The sequence below is a fragment of the Hirsutella rhossiliensis genome, assembly GCF_020360975.1.
Source record: "Hirsutella rhossiliensis strain HR02 chromosome Unknown scaffold00002, whole genome shotgun sequence".
NCBI lineage: Eukaryota > Fungi > Ascomycota > Sordariomycetes > Hypocreales > Ophiocordycipitaceae > Hirsutella > Hirsutella rhossiliensis.
The window spans coordinates 579605-601353 of NW_025408668.1; the positions used below are offsets into that span (position 1 = coordinate 579605).

Consider the following 21749-nt stretch of genomic DNA (forward strand, 5'->3'; position numbering starts at 1 on the left):
CCTCCTTGTTGGTCGCTGCCCTTCCCCCGGCTTCTGTTGCCTTTTCGCGTGCCTTATCCCACCACTAGGCGCCTCCCACCCTGTCTGCCGCCTGCCGACTCTTCCCGCCTGCCGAACTCTTCATCGCGTCACCTAGCGCGGCCGCCTTGACTCTTCAGCATCACCGTCCAGCCAGCGCAACGCCTCCTCAACGGTCCTCTCGCTCAGTACCTCGAGCCTGGCCTGTGCGGCAGTCATCTCCTCGGGGACCCGGTTGCCCACCAAGTCTCTGTCCCGCACCTTGGACACGAGCATGATGCCGTCTAGAGTTCGGCAGCGCGATAGCTGCACGTACAGGCCGTACGGGTCGCACTGCGAGGCACCACCGTTCCATCCATCTTCGTCGTCCGTGTCCCTCGCAGCTCGAGGGCCGCGCTCCAGCGTTTTGCCCTGCACCTTGTAGTCCGTGCACGCGAACGCTGCTGCGCACGGCAAACCCTTTCGGCTGACGTCGTTGCGTTGCCACGGCCTTTTTCGCTGGCACTGTATCTTAACGGTCATGGGTGTCAACAAGATCGTGCCCGGCGGCATCCCGACGAAGTGGAGATATCTCGTCGTCTCCGATTCGAGAATGATCCCCGCCGGCGGCCGAAGTGGATCGTCATATCGGCCGAGATCCGATGCCCCGGGTACGCCTTGTCGACAATGACCTCCACCGCCGAGTAGCTCGCGCCGTTCACTAGCTTCAGCCCCTGGTGGGTGTTGTGGTTCACGACGATGGGCATCCCGGCCACGAACATGAAGACGGCCGGCACCGGGATCGCGCTATCGTCGCCCTGGTTGAGTATCATGATCGCCTCTTCCTCCGTCGGCAGCTCCTCCTTCCACTTGTGCTCGGAGATGAAAATGCGCATCGTCGACCGCTGCTGGACCCGGAACGCCAGGCTCGCCTCCATGTTCAGGTTCCACCGATTCCTATTGAGCGGCGTCACCACGGTGATGCCCGTCTCCCAGGGATCCGCCTTCCCTCCCGGTAGCACCTTGAGTTGAGGAGGTTTAGATCCGTCCGATCCTGCACGCCTAGACGGATCCGCTTCAGCAGCCTCTGCAGCTCCGGGTCGCCGGCGGCGCGCATTTGCTCGTCCAGCATGACGACCGTCGTGAACCTCTTCCACAGTGCGTGCGCTTTGTCGTGCTGGTGACGCTGCTCGGCCTTGAACGAGTTGTCTACGTCCCACGAGATGGCCGCGCTAGGCAGGACGATCGACCTCTCTTGGACCGGCCGGAACTGCTGAAAATCTCCGCAGAAGAGGACGATGGGGATCCCCCCGAAATCTTGCCGCGATCCGCGAAGCCGGCGAAGCCGCTCGTTCACGGCGTGCAGCGTCCGCGCCCCGAGCATGCTCACCTCGTCGATGACGAGCACATCCTTCTCCTGCCAATCCATTCGAGACTGGCCGTGGATGAACCGCTCCGCCTGTTTCGGCAGCCGCACCCGTCAAGGTCTTTGACCATGTTCGCGCCCCCCGCCCCTTGGTCTTTAGTGAACCCGCAGGCGGAGTGGATCGTGATGCCGTTGATCCGCGCCGCCGCAGTCCCCGACGTCGCCGTGATCAGCAGACGATTCGAAAGGCTCTTTTTACTGAACAGCTCGACGAGTGCCTCGATGATTCGCGACTTGCCGGTACCGCCCTCGCCACCGACGAACTGGCGCAGCTGGCAGGCATCGCCCCCGTCGGTCTGCTGCATCAAATCGAGCTGGCGGCATATTATCAGAAAAGCGATGGACTGCCTCTTGTTCAGCGTCAGCCGTGTTGCCAACACCTTGCCCGCCGCGAGGAAGGAGGTTGATGGGCCAAACTGAACGTCCATTCCCGCCCCTGCGTCGATAGCGGTCTCGTCGGAGTCGGCCATCGTCATTTCGACCTCGTCCTCCCCGAAACCGGTCATCACCCTTCGCAACGCTGCGCGGCGATCGCTTTCCCAGGCGGCGGGCGTGCTTTGTATCCCTTGGATCATCCTCTCCCTCTCCTTCGAGGCACTTACCTGCTGCGACTTGATAGCCTTGACCTGATCCTGCGGCGGTAGTGCGGCCCCGGAAAATACCCGCCCTGGCATGCTTAACCGCCTCTTCCTCGTTCGATCAGCGCCGTGGCCTCGAGCTCGGCCGTCGAGCGCAGCGCCGATTGCTGAAACCGACAGAGCTGCTGTATCATTGCCATGAGCTCCGGCGACTTGGCCGTCACCTGATTCGCTCCCACTGCACCTCGGACGACGTCGATGAGCCGCGTTGCGTCTCCGATGCTGTTGGGCTGATATGTCGCTGCAGACTCCGCGCCCGCCTCGCCTGCTCCACCCTCCTCGACGTGTGCGACCGTCGGGTCGCCATCGCCGGACGAGGCTGCCCATTGCTTGGCGTCGCGTTTTGCGTCTTCGGCGGATCGTCGAAGCAGCTGCACGTTGTCGACGAGACATGATATTCTCGGGGCATAGCGTCTCGAGCCCGCGCCCAGATGCTGTTGATCTCACCTGTTCCTTCGCCCAGGAAGGACTCCACGGCACGAACAGCGCAAGATGCTGCACGGCTGCCCTTCAGGGGTGGGTTAGCCTCTCCGATAATGCCCGCTGACAGAGCAGTTGCCATACACACCTCCGGTAGCACGACTCGTCATCGTAGGTGAAGTCCTTGCTCAGGTAGCCGTCGAGGCAGACGGTAGCGTGCTTGCCCGGCCGCCTGAGCACCTGAACCCAGCGTCGTCTCGCGCCCATCCATCCTCGAAAGACATCTCCCCAAGCCGCCCAGCTCTCGTCGTTGCCGATGCGTTTCAGTCTGACGATCGATATGTAGTCATACAGGCATAGGCCTTTCAGCAGCTCTCCCGGTGCTGGTACGCCTCGACGTGGGAGATTCTCAGGCCTTCTTCTTCGACGACGACCGACTCATCCAAGGTGTCATCCGTAGCCGCAGCGCCACTGGCTTCTCGGAGATGCCGCCATCGCCGAAAGACTTCCCAGTACAGCAGAGAACAGTTCAGGTACGCCCACGCGCTGCTGTCGGTGAACTCGGCCGGATATCCGAGAAGGTGAGCGACGACCTCGACCTGTGATAGCGGACGCTCCGTGAACACGCGGTTCGCCACTCTCATCAGGAACTGTCGCGTCCTGTTCCCTTGACAGGGTCATCGGTGGCAGCGTCTCCGCCACCGTCCCGCCCTCCGTTGGCCGTGCCATCACCTGTTGAGGCGGCCAGGAGCTCGGCCGCGTCCTCTATAAACGCGGCCGAGAACTGCGCGGCGTTGTCCAGCAGGGAACCAATACCGCCCGTCACAGATCGCTCCGCTTGCACGGCGCAAAAACTTTCCTGGTCCAGATCCTGCCTTGCACGTCAACCCGGCCCCACTTGGCCATCAGAAGAGTACTTCAGGCTCCCGGTGGCACATCTTAGGTAGGCATTCTTACCTCTGAGAAGACGCTATCGATGTATCGGACGATTCGCTCGCGATACGCCGCCTGATCCTCCCCGTGGATGTCGGCAAGCATCGAGCTGAGATGCGCGTTCCCGTGCAGCCAGAGCAAGCCGTGAACATGAAGCGCCCTCGTTCGTTCGTCTCCACGGCGCCATAGTACTTGCCGATGCGCCCGAATACCGACTCTTCACCGACCTTCACGTAATGATCGAAGAACAGCTTCATCTCGCGGTGGAAGAACACGGCCGAGCTCATGGGATCCGATATCGCCAGCCGTGCCCGCTTATACGCATCCCCAAGGCCTTCTAAGAACTCCTCGGCCGCGTCGGGATCGCGTGTGCGGTATGCCGCCAGTCGCAGCTTCACCGGGTTCGTAATGTCGTTCGGGTTGATGGTGAACCAGATGGCCGGCACGCCATATCCGACGATGAGCGACTGGATTTTCCGCCGCATATTGAGACGGACCTCTCGACATGGGCTGCCGGTGGCCGTAAAGCGAGAGGCTCCTGAGAAGCTCCTTCACGTCACCATCGGTCGTCTTACCCGAGCTCTCCAACTCGACCCTCGCCGCCGCTAGCCTTTCTGTGGTCATCGAACGCACGATGCGCTCTACCTTGCGGAAGTTCTTCCTCCCCACACTCAACATGCTGACCCGGCGGTTCCTCGACCGCACCCCCATGTTGAAGACGAGAAATGCGAAGATGTGGTGCAGTGCAAATCGACCACCATGGCGCCGGAGCACGATCTCGGCCCACGCCTGAAGGTTCAAGCTTCGAGACGATACAGGGTCTCCGCGGCCGCCTCTGCCTCGACAGCCCTGCCTCGCAAGTTGGCCGTGACCTTCCCGCGTCGACCATGGTCTCTTCAACCAGCCTTGGTCCCCAACGCCAAATGGGAACAGGGTCGGGAACGTCCTGGCAAAGAAGGACGCCTCAAAGGAATCGGTAAACTCACCCCCCCGCGAAACCCGGATGTATGGCTCACAACCACCGTCGCCACGCCCCCGAACCCCCCCGGCTAGGGACCCGACCCACGCTCTCGGGCCCGCACGGCCGTCGTCGGCACCTTCACCAACAGCGTCACAGGCAAACTGCAGCTTCTCCACGTCCGCGACGTCTGGCGGTCCGTCGAGCGCGAACATGCCAGAAGACGTCACCTCGTTGATCGCTGGAACGTTCTGGTCGGGGCAGGCGTCACTTCCATCGCGAACCGCGCCTTCTCCGTTGGGCCCGTGACCTTCACCCTGGCCGCCGGCTTCTTGTCCTTGGTTGAGCAGGGCGAAGAGCTCCTCGATCTCCACCGGCCCCTCCTCGTCCATGGCGCGTTCCGTGGGCGGCACAACGTGCGCCGTCCGCGCTTTCTCCCACCCAGACGGCTCGTTCCGCTCCATACGATCGCACACCGACGACGGTACCCCGTGTGACGGTCACGGACTGAGCCAGAAGGCTGTGGACTCTATTACGAAGATTCTGCTCTGAAGAAGAGAAAGGAGAACAGAACAATACAACTGGGTGTCCTCTCCCTAAATATGCCTTCCGTACGTGTGGGCCGTTGGCTCAGCAACATGTGGGTCATGTATGCAAAGGGGTGTGACGGTGCTAGGCCGTCACACTACCCCTAAAGCCGTCGAACACCAACGGTGGAGATGGCTCCTCACGAGTGTCGTCGCAGTCGCCGTCGCTCATGCCCACGGCCGACAGCCTTGTTGTCATCGTTGTGACTCTCTGCCCACCTGTCTTCCGCAGCGGCTAGCAGCCATTCTGCCAATCGTACAGGCGGTCCAGGTGCCTCGGGATATTCGTCGTGGAACCGCCTGAGAGCTGCGGCACCATTCTTGAACCCTTCAGCGTCGTAGTATAGCTCGTCAGGGTCCTGTCCTGCCCACTCGGCTCGGTACTGTAATTTCCCCCTTGAGATCCTTGACGACAATATTTTCGCCACCTCGTACTCTGGCTCGCCGTTAATCATCTCGGCCGGCGGAGCTTCCACCTGCTGTCCCGGCAGCGGGTCTCGCGCAGCCCTTCTCAACCGGTCGGCATGCAGCACCTTTGCCACCCTCATGCCTTTGGGTAGGTCCAGCTCGAATGAGTGACCCCTTTTTGCCACGATTCTGAACGGACCCGCGTTCTTAGAATCTAGCCGCGTTGTTGGCCTGTCAGTTGACCAGCCCCTTTTCGAAACAAACACCCAGTCACCGACATCAAAATCGGGCACTCTTCTCTTCAAATTGGCTGATCGTTCCTGGCGCCTTTGAGCCGCTTCCACGTTCCTTTTTGCCAGCGAACAAACTTTCTTGGCTCGATTCACAAAGTCCTTGGCTGCCTTTTGGGCGTCGGTCCAATCCCGACCTGCTTGTCGGTCGCTATATGAACGAAAGCCGCGTGGGGTGCTCGCCCTTGGGAGGCCTCGATCGGAGTCATGCCTGTTGAGTCGTGCGGCGTGGAGTTATGCGCGAAGTCTAACGCCGCCAGATGCTCACTCCAATCGTCTTGAAAATACGACACGTAAAACGTCAAGCGTTGGTCAAGATACTGGTTGGTAATCTCCACGCCTCCTTGAGTCTGCGCATGGTAGGCACTGCCGAATTTGTGCTCTGTTCCCGTCATCTCGTTGACCTTGGCCATGAATTTCGAAATGAACTGTGGTCCGTTGTCCGAGAGCCAAATCTTCGGTAGACCGAGGTGACCAAACACGCGGCGGTAATATCGCTTGGCCAGTCTTTCGGCGGTGTCTGTCTTTTCCCGGAATCGTGAGAATCAGCTTGCTCAGCTTGCAGATGAACGTCCAAACGTAGTCGAATCCATTTCGATCATTCGGCATGTCCTTTCCGTCCACCAGCACGGTATGCCAAGGTTCCTCTGGGACGGGCAACGAATGGAGCAATCCAGGTGACTTATCTTTCCACACCTTGTTCCTACGGCATGCCTGGCAATTGCGTGCGTAGCGCGCGAGATCCTCATCCATACGTGGCCAGTAATAGAACGGCCGCAGCATCGCCTTCATCTTGTTCTTCCCGGATGACCCCTTGATTTGGGTTCGTGGACTTCCGGATTAAGGCAGTTCGCAGTGCGAGCCCTTCTGACGAGTACTCCGGCACCCAGATACGATCTCCCTTCCGCCGGTCCTCCTTGGGAATCTGTTTCTCATTTTCCCGGACAATCAGCTCCACAAGGAACACTCCGGCTGGTGCCTCCCCAGGTACTGCTGGGCCGCGGTCCTCAGAATTTGCCGCGATGTCTAGGGGAGCAGCTTCGACATGTGTCTCCTCGAGAACTTCTGCGGGTACCCGATCGTTCGGGACCAGTTCCATGGTGCGGGAATCCAGGTCTCTGGCTCTGACGGTCTCGAAGTTCTCGCTTTTCCGGGACAGGGCATCTGCAATTATGTTCTCCTTCCGGGTCGGTATGTCATCTTGTAGTCAAATTCCGACAGAATCTGTGCCCAACGGGCTTGTCGAGATGATAAAACCCGCTTTGTCGCAAAGTACTTGAGAGCTTCATGGTCCGTTACTACTTCAAAGGGCCCCAACCAGCTCTGGCCTCCACTCTTCTAGGGCGCGGATGATGGCGAGGAATTCTCGGTCTTGGATAGGCCATACCGTCTCTGTTGACGACAAGGTCTTGGAGAAGTAGGCCACCGGCTTCCATGAGTTGTCGTTCTGTTGTTGTAAAGCGGTGGCGCCTACCGAATGCTTTGACGCATCAGTCTCTATCCGAGTCAGGGCGCCTATCTTCCAGAAGCCCATTCCGGGAGCTCGGACCAGGGCTTCCTTGAGTGCTTCAAAGCCGCTTCCTCTTGCTTGCCGATCTTGAAGATTGCCCCTTTTTAGGAGCTCGTTGAGCGGGTGCGCCAGCTCGCTTACTTCTTTCGAAGCGTCGGACAAAGTTAACCAATCCGAGGAAAGATCGGATGGCTTTCGTAGATTTTAGGTCCGACAGCCTCCACTCAAGGATGGCCTGTTTCTTCTTAGGGTCAAGGGCGATACCTTCCCCGCCTTAATCACCAGCCCGAGGTAATCCACCTCGGTGACGCAAAGGAGCTCTTCTTGATGTCGCCCTGTAGGCCTGCCGCTGCCAGTCGTCGAATGACTTCCTCGGTCTGGCGCACGTTTTCCTCGGCCGACTCTGAATAGATCAGGATGTCGTCGGCGTACGAACTGCAGTAGATGTCCAGGATATCCCTCAGGCAGTCGTTGATAAAGCATTGAAAGATTGCTGGGCCGTTCGTCAGCCCAAAGGGCATCACCTTCCAACGGAAAGTTCCCAGCCGGCACCGAAATGCCGTCAGATCCATACTTTCGAGGGCCATTCGCAACCTATGGAAGGCTTGACGGATGTCGATTTTTGTAAAAAACTTGGCGCTTGCTAGTTTTACCAGGGTATCTTCTAACAGAGGCATGGGGTACTTCATCTTTGCACTGGCGTCGTTGAGGTCCCGGTAGTCGATCACGAATCTCCAATCCATGCCCATGTCACCCTTGGGCACAAAGAAGGCTGGTGAGGCAAATCCAGGCCAGCAGCTCTCGATGAAACCCTTGTCCAGGTAATCTTGAATCGTCTTTCGGAGTAGTTCGTCTAGATGATGTGGGTTGCGGTAGACACCTCTCGAACGCTCTGGCAATGGCTTGGTCAGGTAGATCTTCATGTCCCTCCCTGGGCCGCGGAGAGGAGGCAACTGGTTAGACTCCTTCTTCGAGAAAAATCCAGCCAGATGGCCCAGCGGGGTCGGGAGTTTCTCTTTGATCAGGCGGACCGTCTCGTCATCCTCACCCCGTGGAAGTGGGATAACTGGGCGGGTGTCCTTCGGTGGTACCTTAGGCATCTCTGGCGTTTGCGGGTTCACGTGAGCCACCGTAACACTTCTTCGAGCCAATTCTCCGAGGCGCGATGCACTCTGAATTCCTTAAGGCGGGCTGTCAGCAGCCCTGAAGTTCCCGGTCCTGTTGCGGGTTTAGAAAGCTGGCAACCACCCCGTCGGCCTGCAGAGTCGTGGTCGTGGGGTGGTCCATCCTGTGGCAATTGACTCTGGTCGACTTGGGTCCCCTTTGCTCCCGGAGACGCTAGTTCATGAATTCTTGGGGCTTGCGCTTGTGCCGAACACGTTGGCGGCCCGCCGGCATTGCTCTCCTGGCCGGCCAGACGCTGGTCGGTAGCAAGGCGACCACAGTCACGGATGACGTCCTCTTGGTCGTCCGTTTTCCCCTTCCTTGGATAGGCTCCGTACCGGAAACAGCGCGGATTTGCTGCGGATTATCGGCGTCGACTCGCGTGGTTGGAATCGTCGGGTTTCGCCAGGACGGCTTCCCAGACTGTCTCGTCTTCGGCCCGATAATCTCGTCGCGCCTTCCCGTCCTGATGACCAGAGAAGTTTCCTGAGTCCAGGCGCAACGGCGACCCTGTGTTGTTCAAACCATTTCCTGCCAATGATGATGTCGTAGTCCATCCGGACGACCAAGAATGGTAAGTTCTTTAGAGTCGTCCATCAATCTCGAAGTCCATAAAAACCTCCTTGATCGGGTGTTTGTGCTTGACTCCGCGTAATCCTTTAGGTGAATTGGCTGATCAAGCCTCTTCCTCTGGGCCCCAAGTTGTGAGGCCGCTCTTCTCGCTAACCTATGGTTAATGGCGAGATACATACTCGCTCCGGTGTCTGCAAGGGCACGAATGAGAATAGACATGTTGTTCAATTTAAGGCGAGATGAGATTGTCAGCTGTTTGCCCCCTATGAGTCTGTCCAAATCCGCCGCTCCAATCACAGACACCAAGTCGGCCAGGAACGAGACTTTGTCCTGGCCTACTCGTTTTCCGACTCCGAACTGCTCGAGTCTGGGTCGCAAACCTTGCCCTTGCCCGTGGCGGTGTTGGTTGTCGCTGCGCTGACTGGGGCCGCCTGCTCTCCACGGTCTTCGTGGTTGCCTTTCCGGGTGTTGTTGTTGCGGGTGCGACAGAATGGGGCGATATGCCCAGATTCTCCGCACCGGTAGCACAGGTTATTGATGCGGCGACGTTCCTCTCTTCCTCGGAGATACGGTTCCTCCAGCTTCCCGGCTAGCCCTTCGTTGCCAGTTTGTTCCCGGTGGCGACCACGGGCATTGTTACGGTTGCCGCCATTGTTCCGAACCCCTCGGGCACCACTACTACTAGAGTGGTTGCGCTTCTTTTGCGCTTCGGAAAAGTTGTGGCGGGCCACGAACACCTGGTGCTGTGCTGACTCACAGAAGTCCTCGTAGCGCACTTTCGTATCGTAGACCCTCTCGACCACCGCTTGGTTGACCGGAGCAGGAAGAGAGTCCCACAGGGTCTGTTTCTGCATTGAAGGTTGGTACCCCGCCGCCTCGTACATGGAGTTGAATTCCCCCAAGAAAATATTGAAGTCCTTCTTCCAATCGTATTTGCAGACACGCAGCTGGGCGCGGGCGTCGGCGCCTTTGTTTGGGTTTGTGTGCGCTGTCTGGAGGACCTGGATTAGTTCGGCCAATGTTGTGAAAGGCCGAGTCAGCGAGTGGTGGCGTCCTTCTACGGTCTTATACGCGGTGCCCTCGAGACGCGTAATCACGAAGTTGATCCGCGTCTTCTCAGAGGCGAAAGTATCGTTGTCCTCCTCGAACTTGCCCTCTACTTGCTTAATCCAGCTTTCAAACGAGGAGTCCTTCGCCGGAGAACATGGTGGGTTTCTCTCCCGACGTTTCCGTCCCTCTCTATAGTTTGGGTTGGTGCCATCCATCGACTCATATCTCCGGAAGGCTAAAAGGGCCGCATATCCTGACGGCCGGAATTCTTCGCGGTCGTCAAAGGCTGTTCCTTCCCGTTGGCCTGGTGTGCTGACTTCATCTTCACCATATTGGCTGTCTCTTGGCTCGGTCACTCGTACTTGGGCGACCAAACGGGCCACTTCTCGGCTGATGTGGTCGGTTAATTGCTGTCTCTGCTCGGGAGACAATTCGGTGAACAAGCCGCTGCTGCCCTCCTGATTGGTTCTGTCAGCCATTTTAGGTCCCTGTCCTTCCTGGATGGTTATGTGCGATTCGATGGTCCCTGAACTGTTTCTTTGGTCTTGATCTCGGTCTTGATCTTGGTCTTGGTCTTGGTCTTGGTCTTGGTCTTGGTATTGATCTTGATCTTGGTCTTGGTCTTGGTCTTGGTCTTGGTCTTGGTCTTGGTCTTGGTCTTGGTCTTGGTCTTGATCTTCGATGCTTGGTAAGACGGGTCGTGGGAGCTGCGATCTATGGAGGGCCGTGTCCTGTTCAAGTGGGCCGGCCGAGCGCAGTCTTGGCATGGGGTAAAGTCGTGGCGTTCTTATGAATCGCTCGGCAGCGATGGCGTGGTAGAGAGCAGAATAGTGTGACGGTCACGGACTGAGCCAGAAGGCTGTGGACTCTATTACGAAGATTCTGCTCTGAAGAAGAGAAAGGAGAACAGAACAATACAACTGGGTGTCCTCTCCCTAAATATGCCTTCCGTACGTGTGGGCCGTTGGCTCAGCAACATGTGGGTCATGTATGCAAAGGGGGTGTGACGGTGCTAGGCCGTCACACCCCGTGTATCGAGTCTCCCCAGCTCCCCATCTCCGCCGCGTCGATCTCGATCTCGGCGTAGTGGGGGTTGTTCCGCTTCAGCCAGACAAGGGCCCTCTCGACCACCCGCCGCCTCACCGACAAGAGACTCGACAGGTCGCTCGGTGCCGGCTTCTCCGCGCCCTGCCACGAGATGTGGATCTCGTCCAGTGCTTGCAAAAGGGGGTGCGGGAGCACTTTGGTGGCCAGCTCCTGCACATTGTTCGGAAACACCGTGATGTGGCCCCTGACATGCCTCGGATACTTCACGCTCTGCCTCTGCCCGCCCGGAATGCTATATCTCGTGACAAACCCGTAACACGAGTTCAGCGAGATGAGCTTCTCTTCGACCGGCGTCAGTCCCTTGAGCTCGTCAGGGAACATGTGCTCGCAGCCAAGGCGACTGTGAAGGTGGATCGCCGGCGACAGGCTCCTGCGCGCCAGGCATCGGCCACACTCGGCGCACACCGACACGGACTCGCCCTCAGGAAAGCAACTCCGGCATGAAAATGGTGAGCGGCCGCCCTTTGGTACGCAACTTGACAGCCAATGATCCCATGTAATCTCCTCAACTCTCCTCTCGTACACTTGCGGTAGCACACCATGCAGGTCCGTATCGGCAACGTGCTCGCATCGTGGAACGCCTGATAGAAGTCTCGCACCGTCGACACCTTCCTCTCGAGCGGTATTGGCGTGCACCACGTCTGATCGTTAGACAATCTCTCCTTCAAGGCAAAGTCTTCCTCCAAAAAGCGCAGCACACTCGCCAGGTCTTCGGCCTGCAGCTCCCGTCTCCTATGCCTTCCGATTCCACTTCGGACCTGTTTTATCGGGCGCCCATCCCGGCTAGGAAGACGGGCTCTCTTCTCCGCCTCCGGGACTGCCTCTGTCCGCGCAGCGAGCCGTCCGCTGCCTCTGCTGCGCCATCGTCCACACCCACCTGTGCCCTTGGCCGCCGAACCGGTCCCCGACGGAGCTTGGGCAAACCCCATGCAATCGATGCTGCAAATTGCGCCGTTCGTCTTAGGTCTTGGAAAGTCGTATCCTTGGGCTGGATAGGTCGGAGCGTCGGTCCCTTTTCGAACGAACACCCGGGACACCGCCGGTCGCCGCCTTATCTCCCTGCCCGTCACCTTCAGGACCCTCTCCTGGGGCAAAACGGCCGATGAAGGGCGGACTGTTAGAGCCCACTGCCCCTGGTCTCCACGTTCTGTAGGCAACACGAACCTCGGAAGCGGACTCGGTGACTGACGTTGCGCGGAATTTCCGCTGCTGACCAAATTACGGGACTTCCGTGCTCTGCTTGACCGCAAACCGCCTCGCGGCGGTCTTCTCGGCAGTGACTTTGCGATCGCCTCTGCATGCTTTCTCCATGCGGTTTCTTCGACCGCAGACTGCTTAGGCTGAATCAGCCGGAACGTTAATGCTTCATTCGCCACTGATCTGTATCTCCCGAACCGCCCCAACCTTGTCTCCCGTGCTCCGTGCCCCTTCTCGGAGTTGCCCTGTATCATCTCCGCACCCCGAAACAGGCACTCCCCCGTTCCTACCCTCTTCTCCATCCTCGACTGACAACGAACAGGCTCCACGGTGAGCGGCCGCCTCGCCTAGCTTCCCTGCAGGACTGTCCGCCATGCTACTGCCTCCTCGACGTCGACTAGCGTGGATTGGCAACAAGCTAGAAAGTTTTGGCTCCGGAGCACTTCCACTTGGATAATCTCGCTTCTTGGCGTACACTATTTCTTTCCGAGTGGGAAGCTTCCTAACGATCACTACTCTCATGGCCGTGGCGTTTCTTCCCTTATAATGCTTGCCTATGGTACCGAAGCGATGCAATACTACTACCCCTTTGTAATCCCCCATTTACCCTCCCTATGTGCGTCCACCGTCCCGGCCCTCGGCTGGTCTCCACGTGCGACCTGCTACCCCAGCTTTGCCAAAGGCGGCCCTTCCATCGCCGTGCTCTCTTTTGCGCACTCCAGCGAATCCCTGGCTACTGCCGACCTCCGGCACATGGGGGTGGCCGCGCCAACCGCCCGCCGCACACTTCCAACCATACTCTCCGGCCCTTCCAACGCCGTCCCACCCACCTTGCGCATCAGTTGCTCCATCAATATCTGCCACTCCACCTCGTCGAGCAACAGCCAAAAGGCTGCCGGCGATAACATGTCCACGGTGTCCCTCGTGCAACCGGACTACCCGGCTAGGTTTGCTCCCTCGCCACCACCAACGTCGCATCAACGGCCTTCATGCTAAAGCGACAGCCAGGATCCCCCTGCCTGTCCTCTTGTAGTCGCTAGCCACCGGAGTCTCGACTTGCAAGCCCTCTTGAGAGTTCTCGTGACCAACTCGCATCCTCCTCCTCAGCTCGTCCCCTATATCCGACTTCACCGTGTCCCAATAGTGGACTCGACACGGTCGGCACCCGCCTCGCTCAGCCGCACGCAATGCCCATCCAACTACCGACGACCGTCAAAAAGGGACCCCTGCAATACTACCATAACCTCTTTCTTTCCTTCACTCTCATTCGTTATTGTCGCCTTTGCTATCTACTCCATGCAACGATGACACCGAAGGGTACTGCTGGACTTTCTTTCTCCGCAGACTTACCCACACTAACCTTACTGTTCGCCGACCTCCAACTTCTCGCGACATAGCCATCACCCCTACTCAACTTCCAACCCCCGGCTCCCTACTTCACTCACGACCATAGAACCAGATGGTCGAGACTGTTCAAGAACCTCGCCAGCTCATTCCCGCATACCCCCGCTTCTGATCTATCACCTAGGTAGCATTCTCTGACTCTTAAGTCTCCCGACCCTAGCCGCGAGCCCTCTTTCGAGCAGCAAGAAAACCTGCTTTATAGGATGCCCACCTCCACTCTGCGTAACCCCTCATTTACACTTCCACGGTGACTACATCTGCCATGTTCTCACGATGTCGGCCTCCCAGCTCAACGTCGATACCTCGTCCTCCCGCGGCAACCTCTTGACAGCCAGAAAATGCTGGCGCCGACATGTCCATGATGGCCTTTGTCCAGCCCGGCTGCCCGGCTAGGTTCGCCTACCAGAATGAGCATCGTGTCAAAGAGCTCAACGCAGAAACCCTAGCGAGGGTCTTCCTTCCCACGCCCTCATGGCTGTCGACTCCGGAGTATGCAGCAATCCGGTCAGATACTGGCAATCCATCGACCTGCATCTTCTTCAGCCTTAATATTTCCATATACAACCAACAGATAATCTCCTCGGAATGGACCGAGCAATGGTTCTTCATGGTCGGCCGTGTTCATCCCTTTGCCCTGACGTGGAAATCGAGCGACGTGATGGCTTGGAGTCGGACGATGATAACATCACAGAATACACCGTCCCCGCGCTTATAGTCCGCGATCACAGCTACCAACCGTGAGTCTATGCTCCAAATCTCTCTGTCGCCACTGCCCTCCCTGACGATATCCATAGAATTGTCACTCGCACCCTCAGCTCGGTGGATACTTTCCCAACGATACAACCCATTGTCTCCTTCACGGGACCTGTCATCGGCTCCGGCCGCGACCTCCTGCATGGAAACTCGGCTGCGGCCCTTGACGACACCCAGCTGAGCTGCTGCGGCTTTGTCCAGCTCTCCACCTTTATTTGTCCTGGGATTCCCGGCAAAACCCCCTTCAAGGGCTTTCACCCTTCCAAGTTTTCGTCATCTTCCCCATTCACGCTAATCCTTGGACCTCCCTGCAAGAAGATGACCGAGAGGCGCGACAGCCAGTTCCAGTCGAACGCTCTCTTCACCTGTACGGGCAAAATCGCCGGCTTACTGGATCACCAGATCATGAAACATGCCCCGGCTTTCGACCAAGACTATATCTTCATCGTCGTCCCCGACACGTGGACTTTCCACGACAAGGCCATGTCCGACCAGGCTTCTGCAACACAACTACTGCCGACGACACCCAAGAGCGCGGTCGGCAATCCTCGGACTATAGCGTTGCGTTGGCCAGGTTTACCTCTACGAAGAAACCCAAGGCCGCCCAAAGCCCCGCCTCCCCACGCCGCATGCTTCTGGCCCAGTCGATCCTTATGCTGGCATCAAGTCGGTCATTGCCCGATCCCTACCAAACCCCAACCAAGAGACCGCGACTTTCTCCCGAAACTTCCACCATAATCACCGACTGTGACGGTCAAGACTCCCCCAAATCCGATACCTCCTCCTTTCTGTCCCCGGAAGACCCCGCAGAGTCAGAGACGGACACCGAACAGGTCAATCACCAAGACACATCCGCCTCTGGCTCTATCAGACCTCCCGCGTCGATATCTTCCCGACCACTGCGCGCCCGACGTCCGCCCAAGAATATTCTCTGAACTTTAAAGCATCAAACGAAACAATACAACATGACAACATGTCTCATCATCCTCAAAATCAACTGCCAAAGGCTCGAATAGCACATTCTCTTCTCTTCTTGTTCTCCTTTTCATGAAGACGATCAAGTCAAAACTTCCCAATATACTCCTTATTCTGTTTATACCTACGACTTATACCGGTAGCACATGTAAATTTTCCGAGCCTTCCACTCGCCCAGACATGCATTACCCACTCACATCTCTCTTCAACCCTGCCGTCTCTCCACGCCCTTTGAGTTTGCGCCTTTTTAAACCAAATTTTCCTCCAGCGGCCTAGCCTGCCTTCCCGACGCTCTGTCTCGGTTTCACTCACGATAATGCTCTACGTCTCTCGCCGTGTCTCGTATCTCGACCTCACTCTTCTTCCTGTCTCCTATCTACTGTCGCCAACTCTCTCTCTTCTGTAGCCAACTCTTCTCCGGTTCTCTTGTCGCCAAATTTCGTTCCGAAAGGCTTCTTTGCGCGAGCCGCGGCTGGCGAGCCTTCCTCTCGTCTGAATAGTGAGGGTTTTGGTGCTGCCCATACAATATGTTTCTCAGGCTCTGATTGGCCCAAGTTTTGTGTTGCCAGCCGCAAATCGTTCGGCAATTGGCTAATGGCTCCAGAGAAGTGGGTCATGACCCCTGCACCATATCGCGGTTTGTTAAGCGAAGCTGTAAATTGTGCTACAAAGTGACGAAGTACACGCAGTGCGCAAATTCAGCGGAGCTTCTTTAAGCAGGTTTTTTGGGGGACCACTTTTTCCTAGCACAGCGTTTTGATTGGCCCTATTATTAATTTTCAGAACCATCATTGGTCAGATTTACCCGGTGATCACCCGCGACTACGTTATGATTGGTCAGATCCGATGTATACTGTACGCCGTAGAATTATTCGTACCGTACGAAACGCTTCTGATTGGCCCAAAAGGTTTACCCGTTGCTTTGCCATAGGGAAGTTTACCCCCACCTTTGCCGCAACAGACCTCACAGCGCGCGCCTTACATCAATGCACGTGGGGCTTAAGGTGTTATGCATTAATGTATTGAAATGTCAGTAGCTTTTACGTCTAGGCCCTATAGGAGAAATCCTCCGGGTGAAATACACATACATACATCAATGCAGCCTCCATGGCGGAGCCTCTGCGTCGCAGAGGGGTCGGCTCGAAGCCGGCTGGAGGCACCCCTGGGCGAACAGGGCACACCCGGGTTCCCGCCCGTCAACAGGGAACAGCGTCATGAGAAAACACAATCGGCGTACCAACCACCATCAATGACTAACACAACCACGCTTCAACTTCGACACATCGCGCTTCAGTTGCTGGGAATAGGATGCTGAACACTTGGAGAAATTGACCTTCAAGCAGGTCTGTCATGAAGCGAAAACAGTGGTACGGTTGGCGCAGCGTAAGATGATCTGTGGGGCTTGGGGAGTCAAGGAACAAACGTGTTGAACTGTACTCTAGACAGTGTAAAGTCCTTATAGGGACCTCCCTCCGGGCGAAATAAATCCTACTACTACATCAATGCACCCGTGGGGCTTAAGGTGTTACGCATTAATGTATTGAAATGTCAGTAGCTTTTACGTCTAGGCCCTATAGGAGAAATCCTCCGGGTGAAATACACATACATACATCAATGCATTGTTGCATCTTCGTAGCACAGAAATTTACAGCTTTGCTTACTCCTGTGACGGCGTATTCGGCGGCAACCCAGGTATTTTTTACTCAGAAAATGGTTTGTTTATGTCACGCTTAGCTGAAGATGACCGTTTCGTCCGCCTCAACGCTTCTACGTGTCTTCTTTTCTTTAGGCAATGAGTCCTAAATCTACTTCCCGGGAGCTCTACAATGGACATAATTTCCATTGTCTGTGCCCGCTGTGGCGAGGAGAGACCGGCGGGTGACTTCGTCAGCAGAAGGAAATCTGCTGCGAACACGAAGAACTGCCTCGATTGTCGTAATAAGAACGACTCTCATGTCAACTCTGTCTCCACAATCTGGAGGATCAATATTAACTGAATGAAGTATTCCAGATCCAGAGACGCGATCTTGACGCTGAGGGACCTAGCCGTCGGTCCTCCCTCAGCTGAGAGACCTGCCCCGAAGAGAACGGACGGAGAAGCTGGCTTATCGCCTGCTAAGGACAGATCCGGAACCCAGCCTACGTCGCCTCAGCCGGCCAGTTATCCGGGCTACAGCTAAGAACGTCGGCCTTGGGGCGGCTGCTGCTCCTGACGACACGGCAGGCAACCTTGCAAAGCAGATTCCTATAGGGACCAGTTATCAATCCACTGCTTCAGGATAATTATCCACGGAAAGGTGGAGAACGTGTGGCGTAGCGCCGATACCGCAAATTTGTAAATGCTCGTTCCTTAGCACCTTCACTTCATTCAATCTTGGCAGAATTTTTGCCCGCGCAACATAACACACATGTACCGCATCAAACGTGAAGCTTTTCGCGATATCTCACCGCCGCCGTCACCGCCGCACCAATGGATTCCGCTGCTACTGCACCAACCGCTGCCGCCGCCGCCGCCGCCCCAGCCGCACCAATTGATGCCGCCGCCCCAATGGATGCCGTTTACTCCACCACGTTCAAATCCAAGCAGGATGCTATCCGCGCCTGTAAAGCCGTTGGCTGGGAGGTTGGATATGGCCTAGCCTGCAAGAATCAATACCCTACGGCTGCTACTGCAACGTACGTCCTTTTAGTGTGCAACGGAGATTGCGGTCCGACGGGTTTTCTTCTCTTCTTTCTTTTTCCCCCTTCCCGCGTCTACACGCGCGTGGGACGCGTTTATGCCTGCTTCGCCGAGCTTCGTTGCCACGATGGGGGCATGAGTTGAGCGCCGGCGAAGCCTCGATGGCTTCTACCTTCATCTGTCGGCGCGCTCGCTCAATTCGCACGATCGAATCAACGTTGTGATGTCATCCGAACCACTGTCAAGCCCATCCCCGTCGAATCGGTCAGGTCTGATTGAGCATGTGGAGTACTTGTCTTTACCACCCGCATCATCCCAAGGAACCTCGTTGCCGACGACTCCATCACCTCGTTCTCGCGGTACTGCTGCCGACTTTATACAAGTAGATTGGACGCTCTGGGGCCGCCAAGAGTGGGCGAAATGGCCTGGATTCGAGCGATATACTGGCGGCCAGGACACGAGGGCGTGGTGGCAGCAATACGGGTATCGTGTTGAGGACCGGTCCACCTCGCGCCAGGGCAACAGGCTGAAGTGGATCTGCGCGGATTGCTTCGCTCGAGGCTTCAAGAAGAAGTCAGACTTCTGCTTCGTCTGCTCGACAGGAGCCGCTATCAAGAAGCACCTTCGTAACGCCCACGGAATTCTGGTAAGTGTGTGCCGTTCGGAGATATGCCAGCAACATGAGTGTTCACCTGGCAGGCCCCAAACGACGTTGCAGGAGGCGTGCGAGCCTCATCTCTGGACGGCCGGCCCATCACACACTTCATTGGTGCCGACTTCAATAACCCGCACGACCAGCTCCTTGTCAGCAAGCTGCGTGGAAGATTCAACAGCAAAGGGCTCCGGGTGCTCCTACTCGACTGGATCACATACCATAATCTGCCATTCGATATCGTCAACACCGAGAGGTTCCAACGGCTCCTTCTCTACGGCAATCCGCTCCTTGATGCGACCCATATCCCATCTGGGAAGACGCTACTTCGCATGCTCGAATCTGAATACAGAGGTGCTGTCGGGCCCGTAACGGAAGTACTTCGCACCGCTCGATCCCAGGTTCACTTCTCTTTCGACGGCTGGACATCCAAGTTCTACCCTGCATTTCTGGGCGTCAATGCTCAACTCATTGATCACAACTTTGCCCAACACCGCATCCTTCTTGGGCTGCGACCTCTCTTGGGTAAGCACAACGGTGCCTCGCTTGCCGATGAGGTCGCCGATACACTGGCATTCTGGCAAGTCAACAACCCGGACACGGTCGGCTACTTCACGCTGGACAATGCTGCCAACAATGACACCTGCATGGAAGACCTTGCCTTTGAGCACGGCTTCTCACCCGAAGAGCGACGGATCCGCTGCGCTGCACATATCCTCAACCTCTGTGTGCGGGCAATGCTGTACGGTTCGAAGCAAGAGAATTTTGCTGCAATTGTTGCTGCCGATGGGGACGATCTAGATGACGACGAGGAGCAAGTTGATCAAGCTATCGACGAGGCCCTAAATGGAGAGATGGAGGACGGTACGGACGAAGACCCAGGAGCAAACACTGCCGTTGAAATCCCAGATGAGGACCTCATATCGTCCCACCCGGCTCCGGAGGAGATCAATGCTGCCACCTTCAGGGAGTACAGTCAGAACGGCGCCCCTGGAATACTCCATAACATCGGTCTTCAGCTGCGAAACACACAGCTGTACGAACAGTTTCTTCAGTCTCAACGCAAGGAATCCGGCCACGGAACAACACTTCACTGGGCCTTCAACAATGCCACCCGGTGGAACTCGGACATGCGTATGATGGAACGGGCTCTTCGACTCCGCCCGGCGCTCAATACCTTCTTCAATGACGTTTCAGAACCGGTGGGAAACCGAGGGCCTCTGTGACAGAACGAAGCCGGCAGTTCTGCAGTACCGCTTAAGTGCGTACGACTGGAAAGTTATCGAGGTACTTGTCAAGCTTCTGAAGCCGTTCGAGATTTCCACCAAGCAACTTCAGGGCAGTGGTGTTCCCGGCGGTAGGTCCACATGTGGCAGTTTCGATGAATACTTCCCCGTCTTTGAGATTTTGCTTGACCACCTCGAAAGTGCTATCGAAGGCACAATCTTCGAAGAGGTTGAGGATCCAGTGACTAGGGAGAAGAAGGACGTCGAAGTAGCCATCTATGACGGGCTCGATAGCAGGACCCGCAGGTTGCTCAAGGCCTATATCAAGCTCGGATGGAAGAAGCTGCATAAATATTACAGCCGTCTGACTAGCGCTGCATATGTCGGGGCTGTTGTCTTCAATCCTGCGAAGAAGTGGCGCCTTCTCGATCAACTGTGGTCTCGAGTACCCTCTCGGAAGACGAAGAGTTGGCGGTTGGAATACGAAGCAAAGCTCTTGGAGATCTGGGAGAAGTATAGGGAGCGCGACGTTGACAACGAGGTCCTCGCTACGTCTGATGAGGCCTCCATGGATTACATTGAGCGGAGACTTGCTAGGACTGTAGCTGCGTCGCCATTCAACCAGGGCTCGTTCGGAGCATCGGGTGCCCGCAAAAGCAACCGAAAGACGAAACCGTCTACGGCGGGAGCGACTGGTGATGACGAATATGCTCGATATTGTGCCGAGGACGTCGTCAACAGCCACCACTACAGAAGCAGACCGATTGACTGGTGGAAGATCAACCGGAGCCGATATCCGCGACTGTCTCTGATGGCAGTAGACATGCTTACGATTCCATCGACGTCCGCGGAAAGCGAGAGGACGTTTAGCAGTGCAGGACGTATGACGGCACCATTGAGAAGCCGGCTGCGGAGGGAGATCGTAGCGATGGCTCAATGCATTCGATCGTGGAGTAAAGCTGGGATCTACAGGCCTTCACTGCCGCTGTTTAGCCTCAACGAGGATCAATGGATTAATGCTCTTGCGTCGCTGAAGGGGCGGAGTGACATTTAATCAGCTTGTCAAGACAGCAATTGACCGTGCTTTCGACGTCTCATCTGCTGCAGCCATGATGTCTTTACACCCCTTGGCACTTCTTAAGTTGAGGGATGTAGGAGTCCTCGTGATGGTGACAAAGACATGTCGGTGAAACGCACGTTTGGTACCCCAATCTCTGCTGAAGTCCTACGTTCGATCGCATTCGATACGAATTCGATCGAACCTTGGCATTCGATAGGTATCGAATCTACGGGACACGCGTTCGATTCGAGTCGAATCAAACGGGCAAGAAATTTCACGCGTTCGATTCGATGCGAATCTACTGGGGACACGTTCGATTCGAGGTCGAATCGAAGGGGCAACCAATTTCACGCATTCGATTCGATGCGAATCTGCTGGAGCCATGTTCGATTCGATGCGAATCTGCAGAGGCCCTATTCGATTCGAACGCCAAGTCTTGGCGTTCGATTCGATAGATTCGTAAGATGTCCGTCCCTGCATGATTGGCGCCCGTCTGATGCTGACGTCTAATCTTTGGCAGCCAGTTGGCCTCTGCAATGGAGCTCGTGGAACAGTTTACGACATCGGTTGGGCACCCGGGGCTGACCCTACCCAAGACCCTCCCTGTGTTATCATGATGGAGTTTGACAAGTACAGCGGACCGGTGTTCCTGACCACCCTTGATGGCAGGAATATTGTCCCGATTCTCCCAGTAGAGAGGGAATTCCTCATCGGAGTTTCTCTCTGCACTCGCACCCAGTT

At 56.6% G+C, this 21749-nt stretch overlaps 5 protein-coding genes across 5 annotated transcripts; 2 read left to right on the forward strand and 3 right to left on the reverse strand.

Annotated features, from left to right (window-relative positions):
- Positions 1–132: 132 nt before the first annotated feature.
- Positions 133–4764, reverse strand: HRG_01624 (PIF1-like helicase domain-containing protein; the record flags this gene model as incomplete). The annotated part of the gene is made up of 13 exons (XM_044860095.1): positions 133–429; positions 477–522; positions 577–954; positions 1020–1414; positions 1492–2090; positions 2180–2432; positions 2509–2569; positions 2630–2721; positions 2916–3148; positions 3214–3352; positions 3439–3523; positions 3631–3881; positions 4048–4764. 13 exons carry the CDS (start codon positions 4762–4764, stop codon positions 133–135), a joined length of 3546 nt encoding a protein of 1181 aa, XP_044723728.1.
- A 2681-nt stretch (positions 4765–7445) lies between these two features.
- On the reverse strand, positions 7446–8267 carry HRG_01625 (reverse transcriptase (RNA-dependent DNA polymerase) domain-containing protein; the record flags this gene model as incomplete). Its single annotated transcript, XM_044860096.1, has 2 exons — positions 7446–8180; positions 8259–8267. 2 exons carry the CDS (start codon positions 8265–8267, stop codon positions 7446–7448), a joined length of 744 nt encoding a protein of 247 aa, XP_044723729.1.
- Positions 8268–9239: 972 nt separating this feature from the next.
- Positions 9240–11382, reverse strand: HRG_01626 (ATP-dependent DNA helicase PIF1; the record flags this gene model as incomplete). Its single annotated transcript, XM_044860097.1, has 4 exons — positions 9240–10412; positions 10487–10630; positions 10981–11254; positions 11312–11382. The coding sequence occupies 4 exons, from the start codon at positions 11380–11382 to the stop codon at positions 9240–9242; spliced, it is 1662 nt and encodes a 553-aa protein (XP_044723730.1).
- Positions 11383–14023: 2641 nt separating this feature from the next.
- HRG_01627 (uncharacterized protein) lies at positions 14024–15350 on the forward strand (the record flags this gene model as incomplete). Its single annotated transcript, XM_044860098.1, has 4 exons — positions 14024–14330; positions 14378–14399; positions 14457–14952; positions 15060–15350. 4 exons carry the CDS (start codon positions 14024–14026, stop codon positions 15348–15350), a joined length of 1116 nt encoding a protein of 371 aa, XP_044723731.1.
- A 2510-nt stretch (positions 15351–17860) lies between these two features.
- Positions 17861–21002, forward strand: HRG_01628 (Ribonuclease H-like protein; the record flags this gene model as incomplete). The annotated part of the gene is made up of 7 exons (XM_044860099.1): positions 17861–17993; positions 18340–18429; positions 18481–18716; positions 18770–19924; positions 19974–20216; positions 20277–20393; positions 20463–21002. The coding sequence occupies 7 exons, from the start codon at positions 17861–17863 to the stop codon at positions 21000–21002; spliced, it is 2514 nt and encodes an 837-aa protein (XP_044723732.1).
- Between the last annotated feature and the right edge of the window lie 747 nt (positions 21003–21749).